The sequence below is a fragment of the Polyodon spathula genome, chromosome 19, assembly GCF_017654505.1.
Source record: "Polyodon spathula isolate WHYD16114869_AA chromosome 19, ASM1765450v1, whole genome shotgun sequence".
Classification (NCBI taxonomy): Eukaryota; Metazoa; Chordata; class Actinopteri; order Acipenseriformes; family Polyodontidae; genus Polyodon; species Polyodon spathula.
Window position 1 is genome coordinate 25,418,505 of NC_054552.1, and position 22,753 is coordinate 25,441,257.

At 39.0% G+C, this 22,753-nt stretch overlaps 1 protein-coding gene across 3 annotated transcripts in view; it reads right to left on the reverse strand.

Moving 5' to 3' along the window:
- Positions 1–3,330: 3,330 nt before the first annotated feature.
- The window catches only part of LOC121294653 (talin-2-like), a 123,649-nt gene continuing 104,226 nt past the window's right edge, over positions 3,331–22,753 (reverse strand). For 2 of the 3 annotated variants that reach the window (XM_041218599.1, XM_041218598.1), the window contains exons 45-60: positions 22,389–22,508; positions 21,685–21,831; positions 20,418–20,584; positions 19,619–19,802; positions 19,005–19,130; positions 18,606–18,722; positions 17,743–17,928; positions 15,623–15,730; positions 14,546–14,651; positions 14,060–14,065; positions 13,597–13,721; positions 9,987–10,112; positions 8,613–8,675; positions 8,243–8,425; positions 7,644–7,769; positions 3,331–6,333 (exon numbers count right to left, since the gene is read on the reverse strand). In XM_041218599.1, coding sequence (XP_041074533.1) covers positions 6,205–6,333; positions 7,644–7,769; positions 8,243–8,425; positions 8,613–8,675; positions 9,987–10,112; positions 13,597–13,721; positions 14,060–14,065; positions 14,546–14,651; positions 15,623–15,730; positions 17,743–17,928; positions 18,606–18,722; positions 19,005–19,130; positions 19,619–19,802; positions 20,418–20,584; positions 21,685–21,831; positions 22,389–22,508 — 2,019 coding nt within the window. In that variant the 3' untranslated portion in view covers positions 3,331–6,204. The remainder of the gene's footprint in view (positions 6,334–7,643; positions 7,770–8,242; positions 8,426–8,612; positions 8,676–9,986; positions 10,113–13,596; positions 13,722–14,059; positions 14,066–14,545; positions 14,652–15,622; positions 15,731–17,742; positions 17,929–18,605; positions 18,723–19,004; positions 19,131–19,618; positions 19,803–20,417; positions 20,585–21,684; positions 21,832–22,388; positions 22,509–22,753) is intronic. The other variant, XM_041218600.1, reaches the window with a different exon arrangement.

Here is a 22,753-nt window from a genome sequence, read left to right on the forward strand (position 1 = left end):
TCTACTAAATATCCACATTACATTTCCTGGAAATGGTCTGTACAAAAACATTTAGATGCTCCTGTGAATGACCATCTTCTCCAAAGTTATACATAAGTCTAATAGTTTGCCACTGCGTGAATATTAGCTCATTTACTATCTTGACTGAATTTCAGCACAGCTTAACAAAGCAAGTGGTTCCAGACTTGTCAAAGGAGGACAAAAAGATGCTCAAATTCTTAAGTGTCTACACCAGATGTCACTTTAAATGTTGGGTACTTTCAGAAATGGTTAACCACGAATTACCAGTACAGCTTGGGTTAATCTGTAATAACAAAAATGGATAGCTTCTTAAAAAAGTTAAGCTCATAAATTTTCATCACCATGTATGAATGTTTAACCTGGGGGAGCGACATGCTTTTTTGCACACTTGGTCCTCTGTCATTCAAAAACAAAGATACCAAACTTCTGTTATTCAATAGCTCCATATTGGAATCTGCAGCCCTATATATTAAGCATGGAAAGTATATTAGGACCTCACAGTGCAAAATCAGTCAATTAAAGGCAACACAAAACTCCTGTTTAACGTATTGTGGTGACACCTACTGTCAAGAATGTAAATAGACATCTAAAATATGTTTGTCTTACATTGAAAAATAATGTTACAAACAGCTTTTTTTTATTCAGGTTAAATGTTGTAGAAACACACTCATTACAATAAGCATTTCAATCGAAGCTGTATTTATTAAATGTCAAGGAACCAGCCTCGTTCAGATTAGAAGCCATTATTTAGTGTCTGAATTAAAATGGCATTCAAATATCCCCTGTATCTACCCTGCTTGGAATTGACAGTAATGCTTATTGTTTGTATATGTTTAAAGTCAAAGGCCAATTTGTAGTTGGAAATGAACTGTTTACATATTAAGTTGTACTGTGTACTTCACACATTCTTCAAGGTTTCCATGGAAACAGGGTGGAGGGTGGGTGAAAATGAATTGAGATCAATAGTTTTTTTTCCCCCCTCAATCCTTTTAGCCTTGAACAGTCAATAGGCAGGTTGTTAATTAATGTGAGACTACATTGCTGTTCTGCTACTGGAATAAGGACAAGGCTTGAATTTAGTCTAAAATTGCCAAATTGATTCAAATGCACACTTACCCTATATACACTCTTTTCAAATTCAACTACACCCCCTAAAAATGCTAAATTACACTTAAAGGCTATGCTGTGTCTCTTAAACAAGGTAGGCCCCCAAGAGCAGGGAGAATTGATCCACCTCTGAGAATGAAATACCCTAAGGCGAGAGGGGACCACCCAGCTATTCCCATATAAAGCAAATGCCAAGTGTTATCATGCATTGCTCTAACACAGGACTGGGCAACCGTGCCAGGGATTTATTTTGTTTGGCTGGAGTTTATAGGGCTGATGTAAGGACATATGTAGTGCAAACAATTGAGGCTGCAAAATCCAAATTGCCTAGTGGCCAGGCAATTCATTTGCACTGTGGCCTGTGTACATTTAAGAGCAATACAAATTACTCAACACGTACAAATGAGCTGCTGTCATGATAACGAGTGTCTCCATGAGCGCCGCCTGTACATCGGGCTACTTAGGTGAGGCCAGTTAGGAGTACAAACCAAACAAAAAAATGTCAGAGGAAGCAGTAAAGTCCTCTTAGGGCACGAAAAAGAAAATAAACATTTGTTGAGCTGAGAGTCCTTATGGCTGAGGTCACAGCATGAAATTTAGTTATTTGGAAAAGCCTCAGCTAACATCAGTTATGCTACCAAAGAGGCCATATGGTCCTCCATAGTGGAGAAAGTCAATGCTGTCAGTGTTACCAGGAGGACAGTCAACCAGGAGGTGAAATGGTAAAATTCAGGGATTAGGTCTAGGGTGACCTGAGGAGTGAGATGACAACACCTTACTACTGCTTCGTCCGGCATCCCAAACAGTGACCCTGGGGTTGAATATGCAGGGTCTTCTCAGACAGTTTCCCTGCCTGTCCTCAACAAGAGCCAAGCATCTCTGCATCAGGAAGTGTACCACAGCAGCTGTCTTGAGGCCAATGACAGGTCTCTGAAGGTGTATGGTTTTATGCAGGTCTTAATTACTCACTTCTACAATGGTTTGCACCTTGTAAGAGGAAGTGGAAGGTTTTTGAAGGGCCACAATTGCAAGTGGAAGGCAAAATCCTCACATCTCATTATCATGTCTGCACTCGCTTAATATTCCAAATCCCCGCCAATTCCATGCAATTTTCTTCATTTTAATATCATTTAAATGGATTAATGATGTCAAAGTGCTAATTTGATAGTGGGTGCAGAACGACGGGTGAAAACTGTTCTTTACATACGCCACATTTTTAGTAGCCGCCGAGTAAAAATCTGACACAACTAACAGTTTGGTGTTTTCATCCCATTATATACCAAAGTATTTTTCTTTGAAGAAATCTGACCTGTGTTTCTGTAATTTCAATACACGCTATGTCAACATTTCCTTAGTTTCAGCCACAAACTGCTATGTCCTATTTTTAAGGACAGTCAAGTTAGACATGTCCGTAATCAGAGCAGTGAAATTTCACGCTGGCTATGAAGCTCAACACAGAGAATAGAGCTTTATCATCCACTGTAGATAGGAAAACACCAAGAAAATGATCATTTTTAGTCTTCGGTTTCTTATTTTATACTGAGGTGTCATAAAAGAACCTGAAAGGCCATATTTGCAGAATTAAGTTACATTTAGACAACTTTTGTGGTTAACAGAAGAGTAAGGTAAAGAGAACATTATAACAACCAGGTAGATAGCAGTTAAAAATGATCTAAAAACGATGAAAATACCCAGTCCTCAAATGCGAATAATGGTACTAGATGGGTTAAGCCCCATCACACAGTCAACACAATACACCTAGCCTGAGAAAAGTCTAGGTGAGGGTGATCAAGTCAGGAATGAGACAGCTTGCATTGACTGTGGCTAGCCATTGTTTGACTAAATGAAGGTGCACAATTTGCTGTTTTTGTGTAACCTTGACGGAGATTATGTATTGCCTGCTTTGCAGAAATGCCAAAAGTGACATAATAAAATAAACAAACCCATTTTCTTTGAAATCTCTTTATTTTGGTGAATACAAAAAAATATTTTTTGTGGCCAGATAAATAGTATACATACAGCATTACAACAAGTTTATAGTCTACTTGTAGTTCTCGTTAATATTTTTCATTTTGTCTATTAAAGAAGAGACGCATGAAAATTAAAAGGTACGGTAATTGTTTGTTTGTTTTAAAATACATCATACCAAACAGATTTATATATTTTAAGAATGTCATCACATTTGTTTTTCAACTCCATTCATAGTGGCTTAAGAAGAATGTAGAGGCAGTTGCCTAAAATAGACAAAAACTAGTAACATACAAGAACTAAGCAGACAGTACAGTTTGACCTAGGCTGTCTGCCTTACTTAAGTTATAATGCATCTTTGCTAATGGAATGGTGTACACAGAGAGGTTTACACCAGCACATCTTATTTTCTAACGAAAGACACCTGGTTAACTTGCAAACAAAGAAACAAGGCAGGTTACTAGGAGGCTCATGCGAGGAGGCGAGACAAGCACGGCACAACCTGTGTGGATCATTGCAGAATTGCTAAACAGAATCAGAGGTCTGAGTGAGTAGGGCTGTGCGTGGAGGCCGCCCTCTTTATAGCAGATAGAGGCTATGTAAGTGCGATTAGACTAAGGCACAAAAAAGCTACACAGACCGTACAAAACCGCACATAGAGACCCTGTGTTAACAAGCCAAGCAGCATATTTGTGACTCAGCAACAAAGCTATCCCATTAAAGACACTGCCCTGTCTGAATTCCTTCTTGTTTGCAACGGTAGCATGAGTAATAATAATACAACTTCATTGTGTGTAGTGCTTCAATATCAGTGTTTTCTGTAGCGTAAAGCCATGTACATGGTGTCAGAAGTAGGCTTTGTGGCACCCCAGGCAAACTAACCATATATACCCATACAAATACATAGCTCTGTTTTGAGAATATGGCCCATTGTAAAAATGGTCAGCTGAATCAACTGGGAATATTGTAAACTCTGGCTGTAAGACTCTGAAAGATGCATACTGTTGGAAAATACACATTTAAAGGATATCTCTATTGTTTGCAGCAGTGCATTTTGAAATGGGCCACATTTTCAAAACATACAGTGACAATGAATTAAAACTACATTTTCACATTCGGGTACATTTGAAAACAAAAGTGAACTTACGTGCTTCAAATACTGTATTTAAAAACAAAAAGGCATTTAAGATTATGCAGGGGTAGACAATGCCTAGTTATAACACTGTTATAACAGTGTCATTTCAGTTGTAAAACATGAATAGGACACTGTCATGTGACCACTTGAAACAAGAGCTGGCTGCATCCTGTAGCTCTCAATTTTTGCTAGCCTTCCGACTAAAACTGACTGACCATGTATGCCAAACATGCAAAGCTTGGCAGGACTGACTCAAATAATGCCGTCAGCATTCGATTGCAATTTCTGAAAAGACCCTAAAAGTTTTCCAAAAACTATGCAGCTTGCAACACAGTGGTAAGACCGAATACATTGTCTCGTACACATGGAAGAACAGTTTGTTGCAATAAGAAACAAGGGCAAAGCCTATTGACTGAAATACTCCACTACGTCACTGACTTTAAAAAGTAATCTATATTACTGATCTATAATAAAAATGTAATTCACATAATCTCTGTACGTCATTGCATGGGAACAGCCACAGGTGTTTTTTTTTTCTTTATTTCAAAATAAACTAATTCAACCTTTAGTTGGGGAGGGGGAAAAAACTGCATTTTTTTGTTTCCTACTTAGTGTGTGCTACCTAGTCACATTAACTACTAGTGGTCTATAAACTTTCCTGATATGTACTGGATATGTAGTGCATGCAAGGCAGGGTGGAGGGGATTTGGGAAGTTAAAACTATCTATCTTGTTCTAACCTACCTCTTCAAACAGTCTACTTCCCAGTGCAATATTAGATCGAGTGCACTGCCGTGTTTGATAGGTTGGCACTTCTGAACAGGTTTGGCTCAATTACAGTATTGTATTTCAAAAGGGACAATATATACCTTCCACTCCACCTTTATTAGAAGCAACAAGCAGTGCGTGTTTGTTATAATGAGGTGCACAATAGCCTTATATACGTGTTTTTTATCCCTATAAATGAAGGTGGAGTGGCTTTTTTTATGTATTTGAATTCGATTTAAAAACAGTACAGCAGCATTTATGTTAGTAATCATACAAAGGTGTGCATGGAATTTTCGGTTAAAAGAACAAAACAACAACTATATTAATATTTGTAGTGAGATACCATTATAATAGTTTTTGTGTACCTCTCCAAGTACTTCAACTTTGCATTCAACTTTTTAAAACTCCACAAAGCTCACAAAACACAAATAGGTTTTTCATTTAGGTAGCTGCATCTGTGTTGCTAAATGGATGGCGAGTTAAGAAGAAAAAGTCAGGGTCTGCATTTAAGCTTTCTGAAGTGGTATGCTAAAGAATCAATTACTATGATTTATACAGTTATACAAATATGACTAGTTGTTACAATCACCCACCAGCATCCATTTGTCATCACGCACCATTTAATGTTCTCTATGGCAATTGTACCTCACTGTAAATTCATTAGCAACTTGGGTCACATATATAAAAAGGTGACTTGCCTCAGTCTTAAATGCAAAGTTAAATCAGTAGCACTGTAAAAACCTGCAATCAATACATCTATTGTTTTCTCTGTAAACTATCAAATAAATGTTATATGCCTGTGCTGCACAAATGCATACCATGGAAAGGAAAAAACATTTCCCAGTCTACAACAGCTTTGCAAAAGGTCAGTCTGTATTGGTGTATGCACAGATATACACAGTTACAAAAGCATCCTAAACTGATGTTCAATTTGCACGCAGTTCATAGAAGCGCATCGAAAGCAATTTACGAAAAATCCCTTTGCAGAGGTAACAAATCATATATTCATAATCTGCTTTACAGAACAGATTTTGATTGCAGTTACTGTAGCGTGTTATCGGCTGGGCACTAGAAATGTTGCTTATCTACTGTACAGTGAAGCATATGTAGACAATGTACACACACCTTGCTGTCAGCTACTGTACTGGTTACAGGTATACTGTCCCTTTGAATGGTAAAGATTAAGAAATTGCAAAGTTCCTTTGTTTAGCTCTCGTCCTCCCTCAGTTCTGTCGGCAGGAACTTGTACTGCTGCTGCCGGATCTGCGCCAGTTTCTTCCTCGCCTCCTCCAGCTCCCTCTCTTTCCTTAACATGTCCTCCTGCGCTGCAATGATCTGCATCAGAGAGCACAGGTCAGTCAGGGGTCCGTCACTCCATGTACAGCGCACTCACATTATTCACAGTACGTACGCTCGCTTTGACTGTGAACTAAAGGGACGGAATATTAAGTAACATATTTCTTATCTGTCACATTAGTCGAACAAAGTAAACAGGGCAGAGGCTGGGCACGAAATCTGTAACAGCAGCGCGTCATAAAACACTGCCTGTTACACTAACTGGATTAAAAAATATATAATTACAAAGAATGCTGAATATTGTGGATACGTGGACCAGTACTTGTCAAGTAAACTTAGAAATACACCGAGTGTTTCTCGACCCTTTGCGTCAATGATTTGTTTTTATTTAAGTTGGAAAGCCCTTGATTTACAATATGATTAATCGTTGTGTAGATCATTCCCCTAATGAGCGTCCAATACAAAACAGATTTTGTAAACAAAGTCTGTACACAATAAAATATCCAGAAGTAAAATGTCCCATTAAACTGGGTTGGAGGTTGGCTACTTCCAAAATTCAAGACGTATTAAGGCAAAATGTAGTTTGGTTTTAGTGGCATGATGTGAATTAAACATCTGCAGTCCTATGATTTATTTACTGTACTTGCAACAAATTAAAATGAGCTGTTCATGTTTCCCTTTTGGAAGAAAGCTGCCGTCAAGTACATATCATTTGTCCACTTCAAAAAACCCACAGCTGAAACAGATGTGTTTTAAAAAAAAAAAAAAATCTGGCAACGAGCTCTACCCTTTTTCAACCGTAGGTGGTTTATGGAATTCTATATCTGCTGCGTGAGCGGAAATTACTGTAGAGCATTGAGGATTTAAGTTTGGATACACAGTCCAAATCTAAAAGGGCACTTGGAGTCTGGGATATGCTGACATTAAAAATTGTAGGACCTACAGTACAGTAGATATGTTCAGGGACTTTAGACAGAAGCACTGGTTTTCTTAAATGGCCAAATGCTAGATGAGTGGCATTTGACTGATAAACCGCACTAGCTATATGAAAACTCGCATGGAACAATACATCTGTAGGACAGAAAAAAAAAGTAATCCCATTTTTCTTAATTAAATTAAGTCTGTAGTTTACAGACCCCTTTTAAAACAATATTAGAGAAGGTTAGTACTTTATTCACTGTTTAAAAAAGCACCCTTACCAAAACATTCCTTAAAGTTAATAATTCAAAGTACAAAACTGTTCTAGAACGTTTGAAGGATCCAAACTCAGGTCGATGGGAAATGTTTTTGTGGTGTCTGTCGCTACCCTGACAAAGGTGCAAGACCACTAACCAGCATGGAATCCATACCTGCGCTATTCCGCCAACAAATTTCGTTTTGACCACCACGTCAGCGGCATCATTCTTGTCGAACGCCGCCTTCTGAGCCGCTCTGACCAGGCTATCCGATGCTCTCTTTACAGCATTCCCAGCAGCCTTTGAGAGGGAAAACAGTTGCAGCTTCCTTTCTTAGTGGTGTACTGCTGATAAACACTTTGTATAGACTTTAATTGACTTGTGTGAGCTAGAATGTACTTGGAAGAACAAGAAACATCAGTGTGTTAGCAAACAATATCCCCTGGCCCTGAACATACAGAATGAATAAAAGTGTCTGAAACAGTAGATAGTAAGACAGGTACTGTTAATGCTTTAAAACTAGTCTTAAAACAGAGAGAAACAAAAAAGCAGCCACATTTGTTAATACAAACAAGGAAAATATGTTGTGGACACAGTAGTGCTTTCAAAGCTCTGTAAAACATTGCCCCTTCCCTCTTGTTAACAGTGTGGTCTGGAGGAATGCACTGTATTTTGTAAACAGAGTTTTTTTTTTTTTCTCAATCTCTTCGTGTGCGCCACAGCTTGAAATATAAACTGGCTGGGATGCCTTCTGCATGTAATGTGTTACCTACCTGTAGTCTCCTCATTGCCTCAGAGTCCTGGTCTGCCTTCACTTTACAGGCTACTAGTAGTTGTGCTGTTGATGCGGCCACTTGTTTGGCAGAGGAGATTAGTTTCTCCTCGCTGGCATGGCCCTGGACAGATGCATTGGCTGCCTCACACAGATTGCTGGTAGCAGCCGCCACCATCCGAGCCTAAAATGAATACAGAACATAAGGACGTAAATGCACCAAATGCAAATAATGAGCAGAATGCAGATTGTATCAAACTGGGAACAAAGGAAATCATTACCTTTGCATTAACTCATTAAAAAGCCACGTATGATGTGGAGAAAGTAATCTGAAGCCACGTACAGAAGCAACATGAAAAGATGATACTCACAGCAGATATAAGACCCTGTGACCACTGACCATCATCTACAGCATTGGCAGGGATAGAGCCAACCTATGGCACAAAAACACACAGTTCAGAGCAGCTAGAGGCAGAACACAGCCCTCGAAAGGCAGCGGGTAAAAATGCTTTAAATTGACTTGCACAATAATTACTGTTTAGTGACCTAAAAATTAGGAGTTAATTGAATTAATTGATCAATCTGTGTTTATTTTTCAACTAGAAATTTAAATTTTAAGATAACTTTTTAAAAGAGAATGCTCTCCATACTTGGACACAGATATTCTACAGATATTAAAGTTAAATGAATAATAATAATAATAATAATAATAATAATAATAATAATAATAATAATAATAATAATAATAATAATATGCAATGCTCTATAGTGACCACACGTTTAGTCACATTTGAGAAACAAAAACACAAAAATGATTTATGTAAAAAAATTAAAAAAAAATAACAACACTGTTCATATCATTATCATCAACTTTTTACTCCTATTTTAATTTGTATAAAATGGCCCATCCCAGTGGAGAATGCTTTCAGTATTGTCAAGCACTCTTTCAGTCAAAGCAAACTTGAAGTCTGGCTCTAATTCCAATCATTGCTGAGGCAGCCAGAAGCTTTTCCAGCTTAAACAGCCCCAAAATATTAAAGAAAACAGCTGTTCAAGCAATTGCATTTTGCACTGTTGTGGAGATCAGTAACAATTAACATTGTTTTTTTTTTATTTGCAACCTTCTAAACCTTTAAAATAACTGCCCACAAAACATTATTTCTAATTTAAAACAGTATTCAAAATTCCTGGTTGCTTTGGGTTCATTTTTCTAACATTTCTCCTCAAACTATATACAGTTCAGCACGGATATTCATCTGTCAGTGGTAACATAATGCTGCATCTATTTAGATAGAGAAAAATACATAAAATCAGTAAACATTTCATTTGCTGAAGCTCGGGAAACTGATACAAAAGGCCTTTTCAAGCCAAAGTCCAAAAGAGTTTCATAAAATGGAAGTCATCTAACATGAAATAATGGCAAAAAGACTTTAAATTGTTTTCTCATAACAAAAAAAAAAAGATGACCTTTGCTTTGAGGACTCCAACTTGGTGTGATAAACCATTCAGAAAAAAAAAAAAAGCGTTCAACTTATGTTTTAGGGGTCATTTTAAAAACTAAAGTCTAAAGCAAAAATTGCAAACAAGTAAAAAGTTGACATTTGTAGCTAATAATAATAAAAAAAAAAGATAAGGTTTTATCAGACTGAACCAAGGCACTATCTCGCTTGGGCAAGCAACTGTATGAAATGCCTGGAGATTAAGCAGTTCATATATCCATGCTGTATGGTCTCCTCTGTACTCACCTTTCCCTGCGCCACTAGCTCTCTCTGTGCTGCTGACGCCGATTTCACCAGAGCGCTGGTCGCCGCGGCGATGGATTTGGCTGCCTCCAAGATCTGCTCCTCAAAGTCCAGGCTTTCATCCGCTTGCTGTAAGCAGAACAAAATGACCATATATACATCCGGAACTGGCAAAGAAAGGCACCACGATCACGATTACCAGGAATTAAATGTAGTTTTTGATCCAGTTACAAAGAGCTACCAAGTGTTATCATCATTACATGCACTTTGAGTTTTATTTCAAAATTAATTTATGGTTCCATATGAATGTGTGGGATGCACCACGATTTCATTTTTTTTATTTTTATACAAAAAAAATACAAAATTTTAGAATGCCATCATGCAAGAACAAAAATGATGTTGCCATAAAAATTGTGTGCCACTTAGATTAATTTGGAAGCCAAACCACAAAAGCTGTTTCTAAATGTGTGTGATGTGTTTGAATAACCCTGGAAAGTTACATATGGATTTATATGAAGCTATGCTAACATCAAGTCTGTTTAAATCTACCTTTAGCATATACTTTACTCTTAAACACTCATCTCCAGCTTTAGTGTCATATACTAGCAGGCCACTTCACTAGAACCAGTCTACCACTGGTGTGAGGATGGTATTGATTACTCTGAAAGACTCATTTATAATGTACCATCCACCCTGCCAGATGTGTGTGTGTGTGTGTGTGTGTGTGTGTGAATGAATAGCATGACATTTCAGGGATCCTCCAAGACCACCACAATCTGCAGAACGCAATCAAGTGGAGCATGTTTGGGATTAACTTGAATGATGCGTTTGTCATCACGATCCACTTTGTTTCAATGCTTGCTAAAGGGCTTATTACAAGCGAAGATCATACAACAGTTCAGTTTTAAATCAGTACCCATGGAAAGAAAGAACCTCTAAGGATTTGTTTATTTATTGATTGGTATTTCTACTACTGGAGATTGTTTTTACCCTGTATTTTAGGAAAACAGCAAATAAAACTACACATCTATATTCAGGCTACAAATATAAAAGCCATTTTGATTAAACAAAAAAAACAAAAAAAATCAAATCAATTGCCCTCATTGCTGGACACCCCTTCCTAATGGTGACACCTTCTGGAGATAGGCGGGACTGCAGTCCCTGGATTTCCAGCTCCAGTACCTGCTCCTGGGTTAACAAGTGCGATCAAGACAACATTGGCACTTTATATGCCTCGTTAGAATTTCATCTCCACTACTCCAACCTACAAATCACAACACAAAAGGAGGTTGAGGGTTTGTACGGCAACTAAAATCATTGTTTCATGTGCAAGATATCTTTTTGACCTTAGAAAGAAGATGCCCTAAAAAACAAACACCAATACGACATGAGCTTTCTAAGGCTAAGATCAAGAGAAATAAAATCTAATAAGCTTCTCTTCTGCGCCTGCCAGGGTAACAACAGAATGTCATCACGTTATGAGTCTCTCTTAGGAAATCCAAATAGAACAGCAGGAGAAAAGCTAACATTGCTTCTTTGGCTCTGACACACAAGACCATCAGCATGAAACAATTTACAACAGAACACACAAAGCATAAACGTCTGGAGACAGGGCAGGACACTGTAGGAATATGTTTGATATATAGTTGGATTGAATAACAACCTAATATATCAAACATATCACACAGAGTCCTGCAGAGCAGGTTTGATATCAGCTTGAGACACTGGGGCACGCTGCCACTGGTCAAAACACACCGCCTAATGCTGGGGATGAGAGGTGGGGCAGGGGGGAGACAGGATAACTGGGAAGGGAGTGTGCAGAGGACTGATGGGATGGGGGGTTAACTTCCTTGACTTTGTGGATTATGTTTCAGACACAGTCCTTAAAATCAACAAACAGGACAGCCTCTCCATCATACCATAGTTAAGCTAAACACTAGCTAAAAGTACTGAGTAGGCCATAATACAGTACAGAAACAGCCATTTTTATTAATTTTCATTAGTGCTGAACCCATGTGGAATAGTGATGAGTAGGTAATTATGACAAATTCTACTTTTTCACAATTTGGAAAAATGTCATTCCCCTTTATTAAATGTGTGCTTCTGGGCAATATCAGAACTAGAAAATGTGCTGAGAAATTGGCTAACAAAGGAAAGCAGGACAGGTGTGCTTCAAGGAGGGAGCTACCTAAATGCTGCCTTTTTTTGACTGTCAACAAAGCATGCTTAATGGTAGAGTACAGTGCAAAATAAGGTTAAACTCTGGAAGAAGTACACAGCAATACATGTTATTTTTATATGAATATGGAATGTGGGACTCTGCAGCTTAGATCATGTTATCCTAGACGCCTCCATACGTGTAGCAGGTGTTACTGAATGTAGCTACTATTTTGTAAGAGTGGAGAAAAATTGAGTTATCAGAACTATCAATTGAGTTGTATCCTGGTGAAAACCAACTACTGCTGCAGGGGTATTTAGGCTCCGTTTTATAGAGCAGTCATGTTTATCAAACCAACAGACAGACAGGCACAACTCACACGAGGGAATCTTACAAGACAATCATATTCCAGAAACAGTGGCTACTTTAATATCAAGTCCTATCCCCCCCCCCCCCCCCCCCCCCCCACCACCACCCACCCGGTGTGGTCCTGGTGGGGGACTTTCTGGATGTCAGCTACAAGCAGTAGAGTCTTTAATATTTCACATAGATGAAAATCGAGAACAACTTAGTCAGGCTTTTTACAACTAGAAACCTACCCTGATGGCAGAGTTCAGTAAATAGCATTTCTATGTATGTGTTCCAATTCTTAGATGTACATTGTGTTCCCACATGTGCTGGTTATGTATTACTCACAAAGGCTGCACACAGACAGGGGAGTCATGACAAAGAGCACACAGCACATTCCTGGCCATTATATCCTGTCTGAACTGAATGCCTAGGACTGACTGCTCTCCCTTTGTATAGATGTACTATAAATCTCAACTTGTTGACTACGGTACATAGCTAACAGAGATAATTTCCACAATGAGTGTTCCAAAAATACACAGGAGGTTGAAGAAACTACAGAATACCTGCTATTTGTAGGCCACACTTTTGTGTGAATGGACTCACCTGACCTACAGTATTCATTTGCTGTTCAATCTGCAGCCCTTGAGATATATTCAGAAACCTATAAAAGCTGCCTCTCCCCCTGCAAATCAGTTTCAGTCACAATGGGAAAGACAACACCTCACTTGGTAGGTGCTTCTGTATTGCCTATACATGGAAGGAAATAAGACTCTTTGCATAGCGGTTTTAAAACCTGGAATGAGGAAAACTACTACATAATAGGAATCTTATTTCCATCCCTGCAATAAATATTTCAGTAGGAACTGTCTCATTCTAGTTTAGTGCACATTATTCATTGAGGAATGCTCACGCAATCCCTATATAACAACTGACACACCTTGTGTACTTATGCCAACTCACTGCCATCCAGGCAGGCCATGGTGGCTCTATAATCAACACACTGACCGTGTTGCTGCAGATGTTTCTACCTGTTTGTCCAATCTCTGTATACTGTATGGTATTGTTGTGCTTGTCTTATCGGAGCCATTCCTCCTGTGCACATACCTTTGGCTTGGCTCTTGGTTTTAGCTGTTCCAGTTTCTTGGCTGCAGCCTCTATGGATGCTGCAGCTCCCAGCAGCTCTGTCTCCGCAATGACTGTAGGATCTTCAGGATCTACCCATTCGTTACCTTAAAGCATGCCACAAAGAACAGTGAGAACACTGTAGCAGTTTGGAGTTCAAGGAGCAATACATGGCTAAAGAACCATGTGTTGGACAGCACTGGTATCGAGTAACACAATCACCCTTACTATGCATGTTGTATTTTTACATTTCAAACCGTTTTTCACATGGACTATATAATATCATACTATTGAAACTTTCTAAAGTTTTAAACAACTATCACATTGTAACATTAAAATATTCATCACTTTACTCAAGTAGATTTTTAGCATGAGATTCAATTTAGTGCTGATGTTCGATATCCTGGCTCCTGTGTATCAAAATGACACAGCAGGATTCACTTACCCCCGTCTGAGGCAAAGGAAAAAGAAATGTGCATTAATGCAGTGAGCTACTGACCAGTTAAGACAGGAGAGTGGGAGGGTCGTTAAATCGTATCCGATTGCACTGCTTTTAGTTAGACAGATGGATTGAGGGCAGAATACATGTGTATACATACAAATGACAAATTAATAGGATTTAGTGATAAAACATGAAACTATTCAAACATATTCCCAAGTTACATGCATTTGCATGCATACAGTCTCCCTGCCATACTCAGAAAATTAAAGGATTTGTGGATAGCATTGGCTTTATAGAAAGAAAAAAAAAAAAAGAGGAAGATGGTGTCATATTAAAGACACCAGAATTCAGCTACAAACCTTGGTGTTTTATACAGTAAGTAGTTTAAGTGAGAATACTATGATGAACTATCAATGGCCTGTATTTCTAAGGACACTGTCTTACTAAAGGGCCCAAATGTCTACCAACATTGGAGCTGCTTTCCCTCACCTTTCATAGCTTCAGCTGACTGAATGAGCTCTGTGACAGCCCCCGCCACACGTTTCGAGAACCCAGCTAACTGCTGCTTCAGTTCAGGAGTTGGTTTCTGAAGAACCTGCATTTAGGAAATCAAGAGAGTCAGGTACAATATGCCCTATATGTTTGATATGGTATCCTGCTCCAGAACTTCAAAAACGCTAAATGGGTGCAGGTTAAAACTATAATAAACTGTAAATCGAGGAGACATACAGTTAATCTAATGAAACCAGAAAAACAGCTTTATACAGCCCATACAAAATACAATCTGAGTAAGAAACATTTTGACAAGTAACTTTAGAAACAGACACTTAACGGTTCTTTAGTTTTTAAAATGTCTAAGTTATGGGTGAGATACGGGTTATCATTTTTCTTGATATCCAATCTTTGCTTGACTTTTGTCTACTTCCAAAACTCTTTGAACTTGACAATGAAAGATAGCTGAATATATACATATATAAACCTTTAAGGTACTAAAGTCTAATGCTGCCAATAACAACTGGCGCATGTCTCAAGTTTGCTGGCTTCTTAAATTGCAGATGAAATGCAGCAGCTCAGATTTTGTTCGTTTAATTTGGTGTTCACTTAGCTCACATCCTAAAAAAAAAATATCTAACTGCCAGCCACTGATATTTCAATACATATTACACCCCCAGAGCCACGGAAATGCAGCAGTTGGGACTCTTGGGCTGGATCCCAAACAAGACAGCTTTGGTTAGCAATATGTATTCCTGGCAACATTTGAGACACAAATAGCTGGGCCATAGCATCATTTTCCCTTTTGAAAAGAAAAATCACAAAAATTGATTTTTGGTAGTAAAACAATAACAAACTGCAACATTGGCTTGTTTGAACATTATCAGTTTATTATAGATTATTATTATTAATAAACATCTTGGGAGGACTTACCTTGAAAGTCACTAATACAAATGAAATTGTCAATTTAACACTGTTAAACACAAAACAAAAAGCTAGGGTTTTAGTGCAGGGAGTAGCCAATACAAATTTAGAACTGCCACAAGGCAACAATCCAAGTTGAAATCAACCTACCAATAGAACGTGCTCCAGCAGCTCAGCGTAGCCAATGGTACACTCCGCCCCAAAACGCAGGGCACGGATTCGCACATCGTCACCCACTTCCTGGTGATAAGCAGCTTGCTAAATGTACAGGAAAGAAGTGGGAGTCAAAGATTTGCATTTGCATGCCCTCATCCTTGGAGCTCTTCCTCCCCACCTCTCTGGATTCTCCGTATTTTAAAAGAATGTACATTGACTTTGCTTACACTACTGAAATGTAAATAGTTCTTAAATACCAAACCCACCCACCCCCCCCAAAAAAGAAAGTATTTTGACCACATTTAATATTAAACCAGCATTCTGGACCACATTCCAGTCCTTTGTCAAGTTTGAACAATCTAAAACAGCTGGAAATCAATCTGTTTTAAGTGCAGTGACATTCAAGCGGACTTGCTAGCTCACATTTTCTTTGTTTTAGGAAATGGCTGCCTCCTTATTGCCAACTGTTTTTGGGCCTATTGCCGCTACAAAGCACTACATTTTTGTACAGGAAAATTACACCACTTCCAGTATTATTAAAGAAAAAATATATTCATTTATTAAAAGATGGAAAATACTTTAAATACATCAAGATAAAGCTGAACCTTTGTGGTATAATTCTACAGAATTAAAACTGTAAAAACTAACTAAGGTTAGAAAGTCTGAGATAAATTTAAACGTGTGTGTTCCAATTCACAGATTACACTATGTAACACAATTTTTGTTCCTGGGTAGTAAGTGTTATTTCCTAATTGTTATGCCTCAAAAGTATAGAAAATGACTATTATTCCCCACAAACTTTGCTTTTGTGACCAGGACAGTGATATTTTGAAATATACCTATTTCCAATGAGAAAACGGGAGAATTTGTGTCTTTTCGTTCACATAAAGTCAGAAAAAAACAACATATGAATCCAAATTAACATGTATTTATACTAAAGTGATACAAAAATGACTACAAAAGATTTAGAAGTGAGTAGTTTTTCGAGATTTACGATTATACTGTAAATCACTTTCACGAATCAGCCCCCAAATGTAGTCTCCCATCATGTTCTCGTTATACTATCCTTGGTAGCGGCGTTCAAAGTCCAGTATATCCTGGTGGAAGCGCTCGCCTTGCTCCTCCGAGTAAGCTCCCATGTTCTCCTTGAATTTATCAAGATGAGCATCAAGGATATGGACTTTGAGGGACATCCTACAGCCCATTGTGCCGTAGTTCTTCACCAGAGTCTCAACCAGCTCCACATAGTTTTCGGCCTTGTGATTGCCCAGGAAGCCCCGAACCACTGCGACAAAGCTGTTCCAAGCCGCTTTCTCCTTACTAGTGAGCTTCTTGGGGAACTCATTGCACTCCAGGATCTTCTTTATCTGTGGTCCGACGAAGACACCGGCTTTGACCTTTGCCTCAGATAGCTTAGGGAAGAAGTCTTGAAGGTACTTGAAGGCTGCCGACTCCTTATCTAGCGCTCTGACAAATTGTTTCATTAGGCCCAATTTGATGTGCAGTGGTGGCATCAGCACCTTCCGGGGGTCCACCAGCGGCTCCCACTTGATGTTGTTCCTCCCCACACAGAACTCGGTCCTCTGTGGCCAGTCCCGCCTGTGGTAGTGCGCCTTGGTGTCCCTGCTGTCCCAAAGGCAAAGATAGCAGGGAAACTTGGTAAAACCGCCTTGGAGACCCATCAGGAATGCCACCACTGCAGCCTCTTGATGCCATCTCAGAAAAATGCAGATATGTATCCACTTAGGCAGCTGGAACTAAACTTAACTGGTGGGCTTAAGGCCCCTGTATTTATACTACTATTTATATTACTGGAAAGTTCTAGAAGTTTACTCAGCAGTGAATCTATCTGGAATGTTCTAGAAAATAGGTACATTTCAAAATATCACTGTCCTGGTCACAAAAGGAAAGTTTGTGGGGAATAATAGCCATTTTCTATACTTTTGAGGCATAAGCAATTAGGAAATAACACTTGCTACCCAGGAACCAAAAAAAAAAAAAAAAAATTGTTACATGGTGTTATACAGTTCCACCTAATGGTGGAAGAACTCAATTGCATATTTCAAACTTTTACTGCAAAATTGACTCCTGTTGTGCTTCATGTTTCTTTCTACCTTACAGGTGGTCAGCATGTCACTAATGGCTTTGCGGCTGAGGTTGGCTGTTGCGATCACGTCCTCCTGTCTCGCAGAGTTGCCAGCTGCCACAGCTTTGGCAGTTGCCGTGGTGATGCCTTTAGTCATCCGGATGAACTCTTCAGGTGTAGATACCCTGTCCGGCACCTGCTTTGACTGGAACACCTGGGAAGAGGATCAATAGATTTGAACAGGTTTGACTCTGATAGTTTATCTTCCAAAAATATTTTTATTTTGTTTTAAATAAATCGCTGTATGTTTTTGTGTTACAGCAAAGTGACACCAGAGTTTTGGGGTATTTATTCATGTAGGCCCAAATGTTTTTTTTCAAATTGAAGCCATTAGTGCTTAAGTTCCTCTGGCAAACTGTGTTTAAATAAGTTACCAACAATACTAATACAAGAAGCTATATACCTTGACAAGTAAATAGGTGCAGTATGGCCAAAATATTCCGTTTGTATAACCCCCTTCAAAGGGATTCTTAATTAAAATGTAAGGAAAGAAGACAATTGCAGGTTTCTTCCTTACCTTATAATGTTATACATTGCCAGTGTCAATAGATAGATTCAATGCATTTGAAGTATATATTTTATACCTCCCCAGTTACATTAACATACACTTGAAAATACCAACTAATATTTCTATTGTATTATAGAAAGTTTCCACAAAAGGGGGATGAAACACACTTGCAGATAAGGCATCCACATCAAGCAATAGTGCCAGGTCAGAGTACATCAGTTACAGCACAACACTGTTTAAAAAGCTAAATAAAGATGGTATAACTGTCTCCTGGAACTGGCAAGCATCACTAGTGCAGATACACTCTCAGCTCATTTATTTACCGTCAGCTCCTGTTTGATGCACTCGATTGTAGCTTCAAGTGCTCTGGTCCCTCGAGTGGCTTCATCCTCCACAGCTTTCACAGTCTTCAAAAGTGACGTGACATTGGTCACCATGACCTGAAAGTGTAAAAGAGGCATTTTATTCACATGTTGATCCACAGTGGAGGTCTAACACATAAATGACACAGTCTACCCTTCTTGACGATGTACTGAGCAAGTCTATTCAATAAATAAATGAGCTGCAAGTCACTTACTGTTCAGGAGGACCAAAGATCAATACATGGTCATTCCCGCTGTCAAGCCAATTGGATATGCTATCCAGCAACTGAACCCAGAAGGCAAGAGCCCAGCCTGAGAAGCTTGTCGGATGCCATCTGCCCCGGCAGGACTGTTCCTTACCTTGGCAGCGCTCTTGAGCTGGTACATGGAGGGGTCATCAGCCGGCTTGCCTGAAGCACACTTCGTGGCCCCGATCAATTCAGCCAGAGCCTTGGCAACATCTTTCACTGCATTGATCAGCACAACCTGTAGAAACATCAACCTCTTTGTAAAACAGTACTGTCATTTTTCACACTGCAGCCGCTGGAAATACATTTTGGGAAAAATAGTTTTAATGCTTGGAAATCATTGTCTATTTAAAATCAGTATACACTGTACAGCAATAGTGTTGTATCACAATCTGTAGATTTGAAGAGAGTGGCTTTACATCCTCTTGAATCTCAACACTTCCAAATCTCAACAGTGCAGGAACCGAGAAGTCTTCAATCACATGCCAAAACTGTAGAACATTAATATATTCACAAATACATTTACAAATGCTTCAACTTGTCTGTAATGCATGTGCCTGTGGCGGGACAACATTTTGAACATTAGGATTAGTCCTACGGGTCCATACCTTAAACATCCTGATGATGCTCCTCACCCCTTCTCAGGTTAGCAGGCTGACCGAGACGCACAGTAAATGAACGACACGGTGCTGACCCACAGTGTTCTCTGCTCTTATTCAGGTTTACCTGAGTTTCCGGGTCATCTGATCCAATGCTGGTGGCTCCCAGCTTCACCACGTCAGTCAGCTGTGTGATGGTATTAGCAGAAGAATGCGCAGCCTGGGCCAGTTTGTCCTGGCTGGAAGCAGCACCTGATACCAGCATCTTTGTGTCCTCAACTAAGGCCTTGGCAGTCTTCAATATATTCTCCCTGTCAGAGGCAAGGATACAATATCCATGGTTACTCAAATCCCTTTTCATGCACAGCTTCCACACATTATAGCCAGCGCTGTGCTCTTTCCATATAAAAATAAAACCATTGTATAAGAAGTCACTAATAGGAGAAAAACCAAGGCATCTTTTTTACAAAGCCAGTTCATTCCAAAACGTTTAATGTCATTCTACTATAATTGCCAATAGCCTACTCCTAATCTAATATATGGAGTTTTCTGAAACCAAGATAAAAATTAATGGAAAGTTTCATTGCTTCTGCTACATACATTTATATTAATGACCAACATTCATCTTCACATTTACTGTGTGGCTTTTAAGATAATTACATTAACATCTCCTCAACTGAGTTTTCTCATAACAGCCCAAAGCTGAGGATTACTGCAATCTATTTGGTGCAGGTAATTAAAGTAAACTGAGGTTTAAAAACAAATGAGTATTAATGATACAGGTAATACTAGGGTCTGTAGAGAAAAGTAAGAAACAAGATCGTCAGTGACCTACATCACCTGCCACAGCTGTACATACACATTTAAACCTACCAGAAACATGAAAAACATTTCCATAGGTAGTAAAAAGGCTTTGAGTCTCTGACCTGTGATCGGCAAACGACTCCTCGTTCTCAGCATTGAGGGTGCCTGACGAAGCAAACATGATGGTGGTGTCGAGATCCGCGATGATGCCAGACACCGCGGAGGCTGCAGTGATGCAGGCCTGAGTTCCTTTATTTCCAGCCTGAAGAGCAGACAGAACCATAGAAACCTACAAACAATAAAAAAAAGTAGTACTTTTCAGGGCACTTCAGAAAAGATGTGCTTGCTCACTCAGACCTGTTTTCTCAGGTGCGCTCTGATAACGGCTTAAAGATGTCAAATTTCTTCTTTTTGTAGTCTACTATAAATAACTTATTTACCATCACTGCCCCCTAGTTTAGGTTAAGACTTCTTGCCCTAAGGAAAACTTCCATGTCTTAATGGAAGTCCAAACGCTACTCTGCTTGTTGTTTTTAACGTGTACTTCAGTTGTCTGCCACCTAGTTGCAGAAACAATGAAGCGCATCCGATTCAAAACTGGTAAGAAAAATAAATAAATAAAAAAACAAACAAACAAACAAACAACCACATGATTTCAACATAGCGACACTTGGCAAAATAAGCATAAAAAGGTCTTGGAGTGCATACATGATAAACAAGCAAAGAATGTGGTAAGTGTAGTCTAGCATTGTAGAGTAACAGTGAACACTGCATGGCTGCTATTTAATTTAAGTGGATGGCATCCCTTTTAAGCGGACTATAAGTGATCAAAAGTAGGCTGTGCAGGAAAGAGTTCTGCTGATATGCAATCTATTTCGCAAGGAGATCAGCAAAATGGAAACTGTAAAGGGGGGTTGAAAATGTAAAATTAAAATATAGAAAACAAAAAGAAGAATGTTCCCTTTCCCTTAACCACACATTTTAAATCCTTCCCAACTTAAACTTAGAAAGTTAACCATCTCCCTGTAATTAAATATGAATGACCTTATACAACCCTGCCACCTGGAATCACTTTTTCAATTAGACAATTGTTACTGTGGCAAGCAAAACATACAAACTATAACATTGTTTATTGTTTATCTTAAGGAAAAACAGCTTGTTCTTGATTTTCAAATACACAGGCACAGAAATTGATTGTAGTTCCTGGATTCAAAACAAATATAAAAACTGGTAAAAGCAGCAAAAGTTGCATCTGGAAACAGCCTTGTAAAAGAGCTTTGTCAAATAGGATAAACATGTTCCTGGCTAAATACATAACCAAAGTACAAAAACGGGAAAACAACAGAACATCCACCATCAGTACAAGAAAAAAAAAAAAAAAAAAGTTACCTTTTCAGTTACTGCTCGGGCACACTCGATCAACTCTCTCTTGGTGAAGCTGTCTGTGGGGGTGATCTGCAGAGCTCCAGCTTTCTGAACCAGAAAGATACAGCCATGACCCAGCTCCTGGACTCGGGTTTTTATCTGGAACCCAATCTGGAACAACAGCAATTACAGCGAGGGTTAGTGAGGGTACAAACATAAGAGATTTTTAAAAGTTGTGCCTAAGGTGAGCAAACTGGCACGTGTATTCGGTCTTGCATTCGTATAACACGTTTCAGGTGTTATTATCCTGATCTACATCCATAGCATGCCCAGGTGTAACACTGGGCAGTGTTGTGTGATGCACCGTCATTACAGGTAACGTTAAAAGCTGTATTAACCACACGCAGACAAGCTTGGCTCTTTTGCATAGAGGTCTGCATTATTTATAAAAAACAATAGGCAAGCGTCTTAATCACTATGCAAAAAAGAGCCAGGCTGCACGTGTGAGTAAAAGAATACACTGTTTCAAACAGGACAAGATTTAGCCATTGATACTATAGCTCAGTCAATTAGGCCTCCTGATCTATAAAAACGATTCTAAGAAATGTTCATGGGAAGCCAGAACTCCTGCATGATCCTGATCCTAAAAATAAAAGGGAGAGACTCATTGCTGAGAGCAGCGGTAGCCTGTGAAGTGCCCCGAGCAGCAGGGCACACAGTGTGCTCACCTCCTCAGGTTCGGCTGTAGCTGCTGCCAGTCGGCCCTGATGAGCCAGATGCCCATAGTCTATGGTGACCTGAGAAGCTAGGCCTCCCAACTCCTCCGGACTGGTCACAGATTTTGTCATCTGGAGAAAGGAAAATGATTATTAAAAACTCTTACCAAACATCCTCACCAAGCAACAGTTTTAATCTCACCAGCTTTAAGATATAACACAATGTTGTTATATGTGAACCTCAGCCCAAATCAGCTTCTTTCAAGATTCAAAATGCACACAAGGGAAGCGAAATGTGCTTTGTGAAAACAGAAGGATCAACCTTGTCTTAAAAATAACTAAAAAATGTACTTACTTTTATTTAAACTTGTAATGCT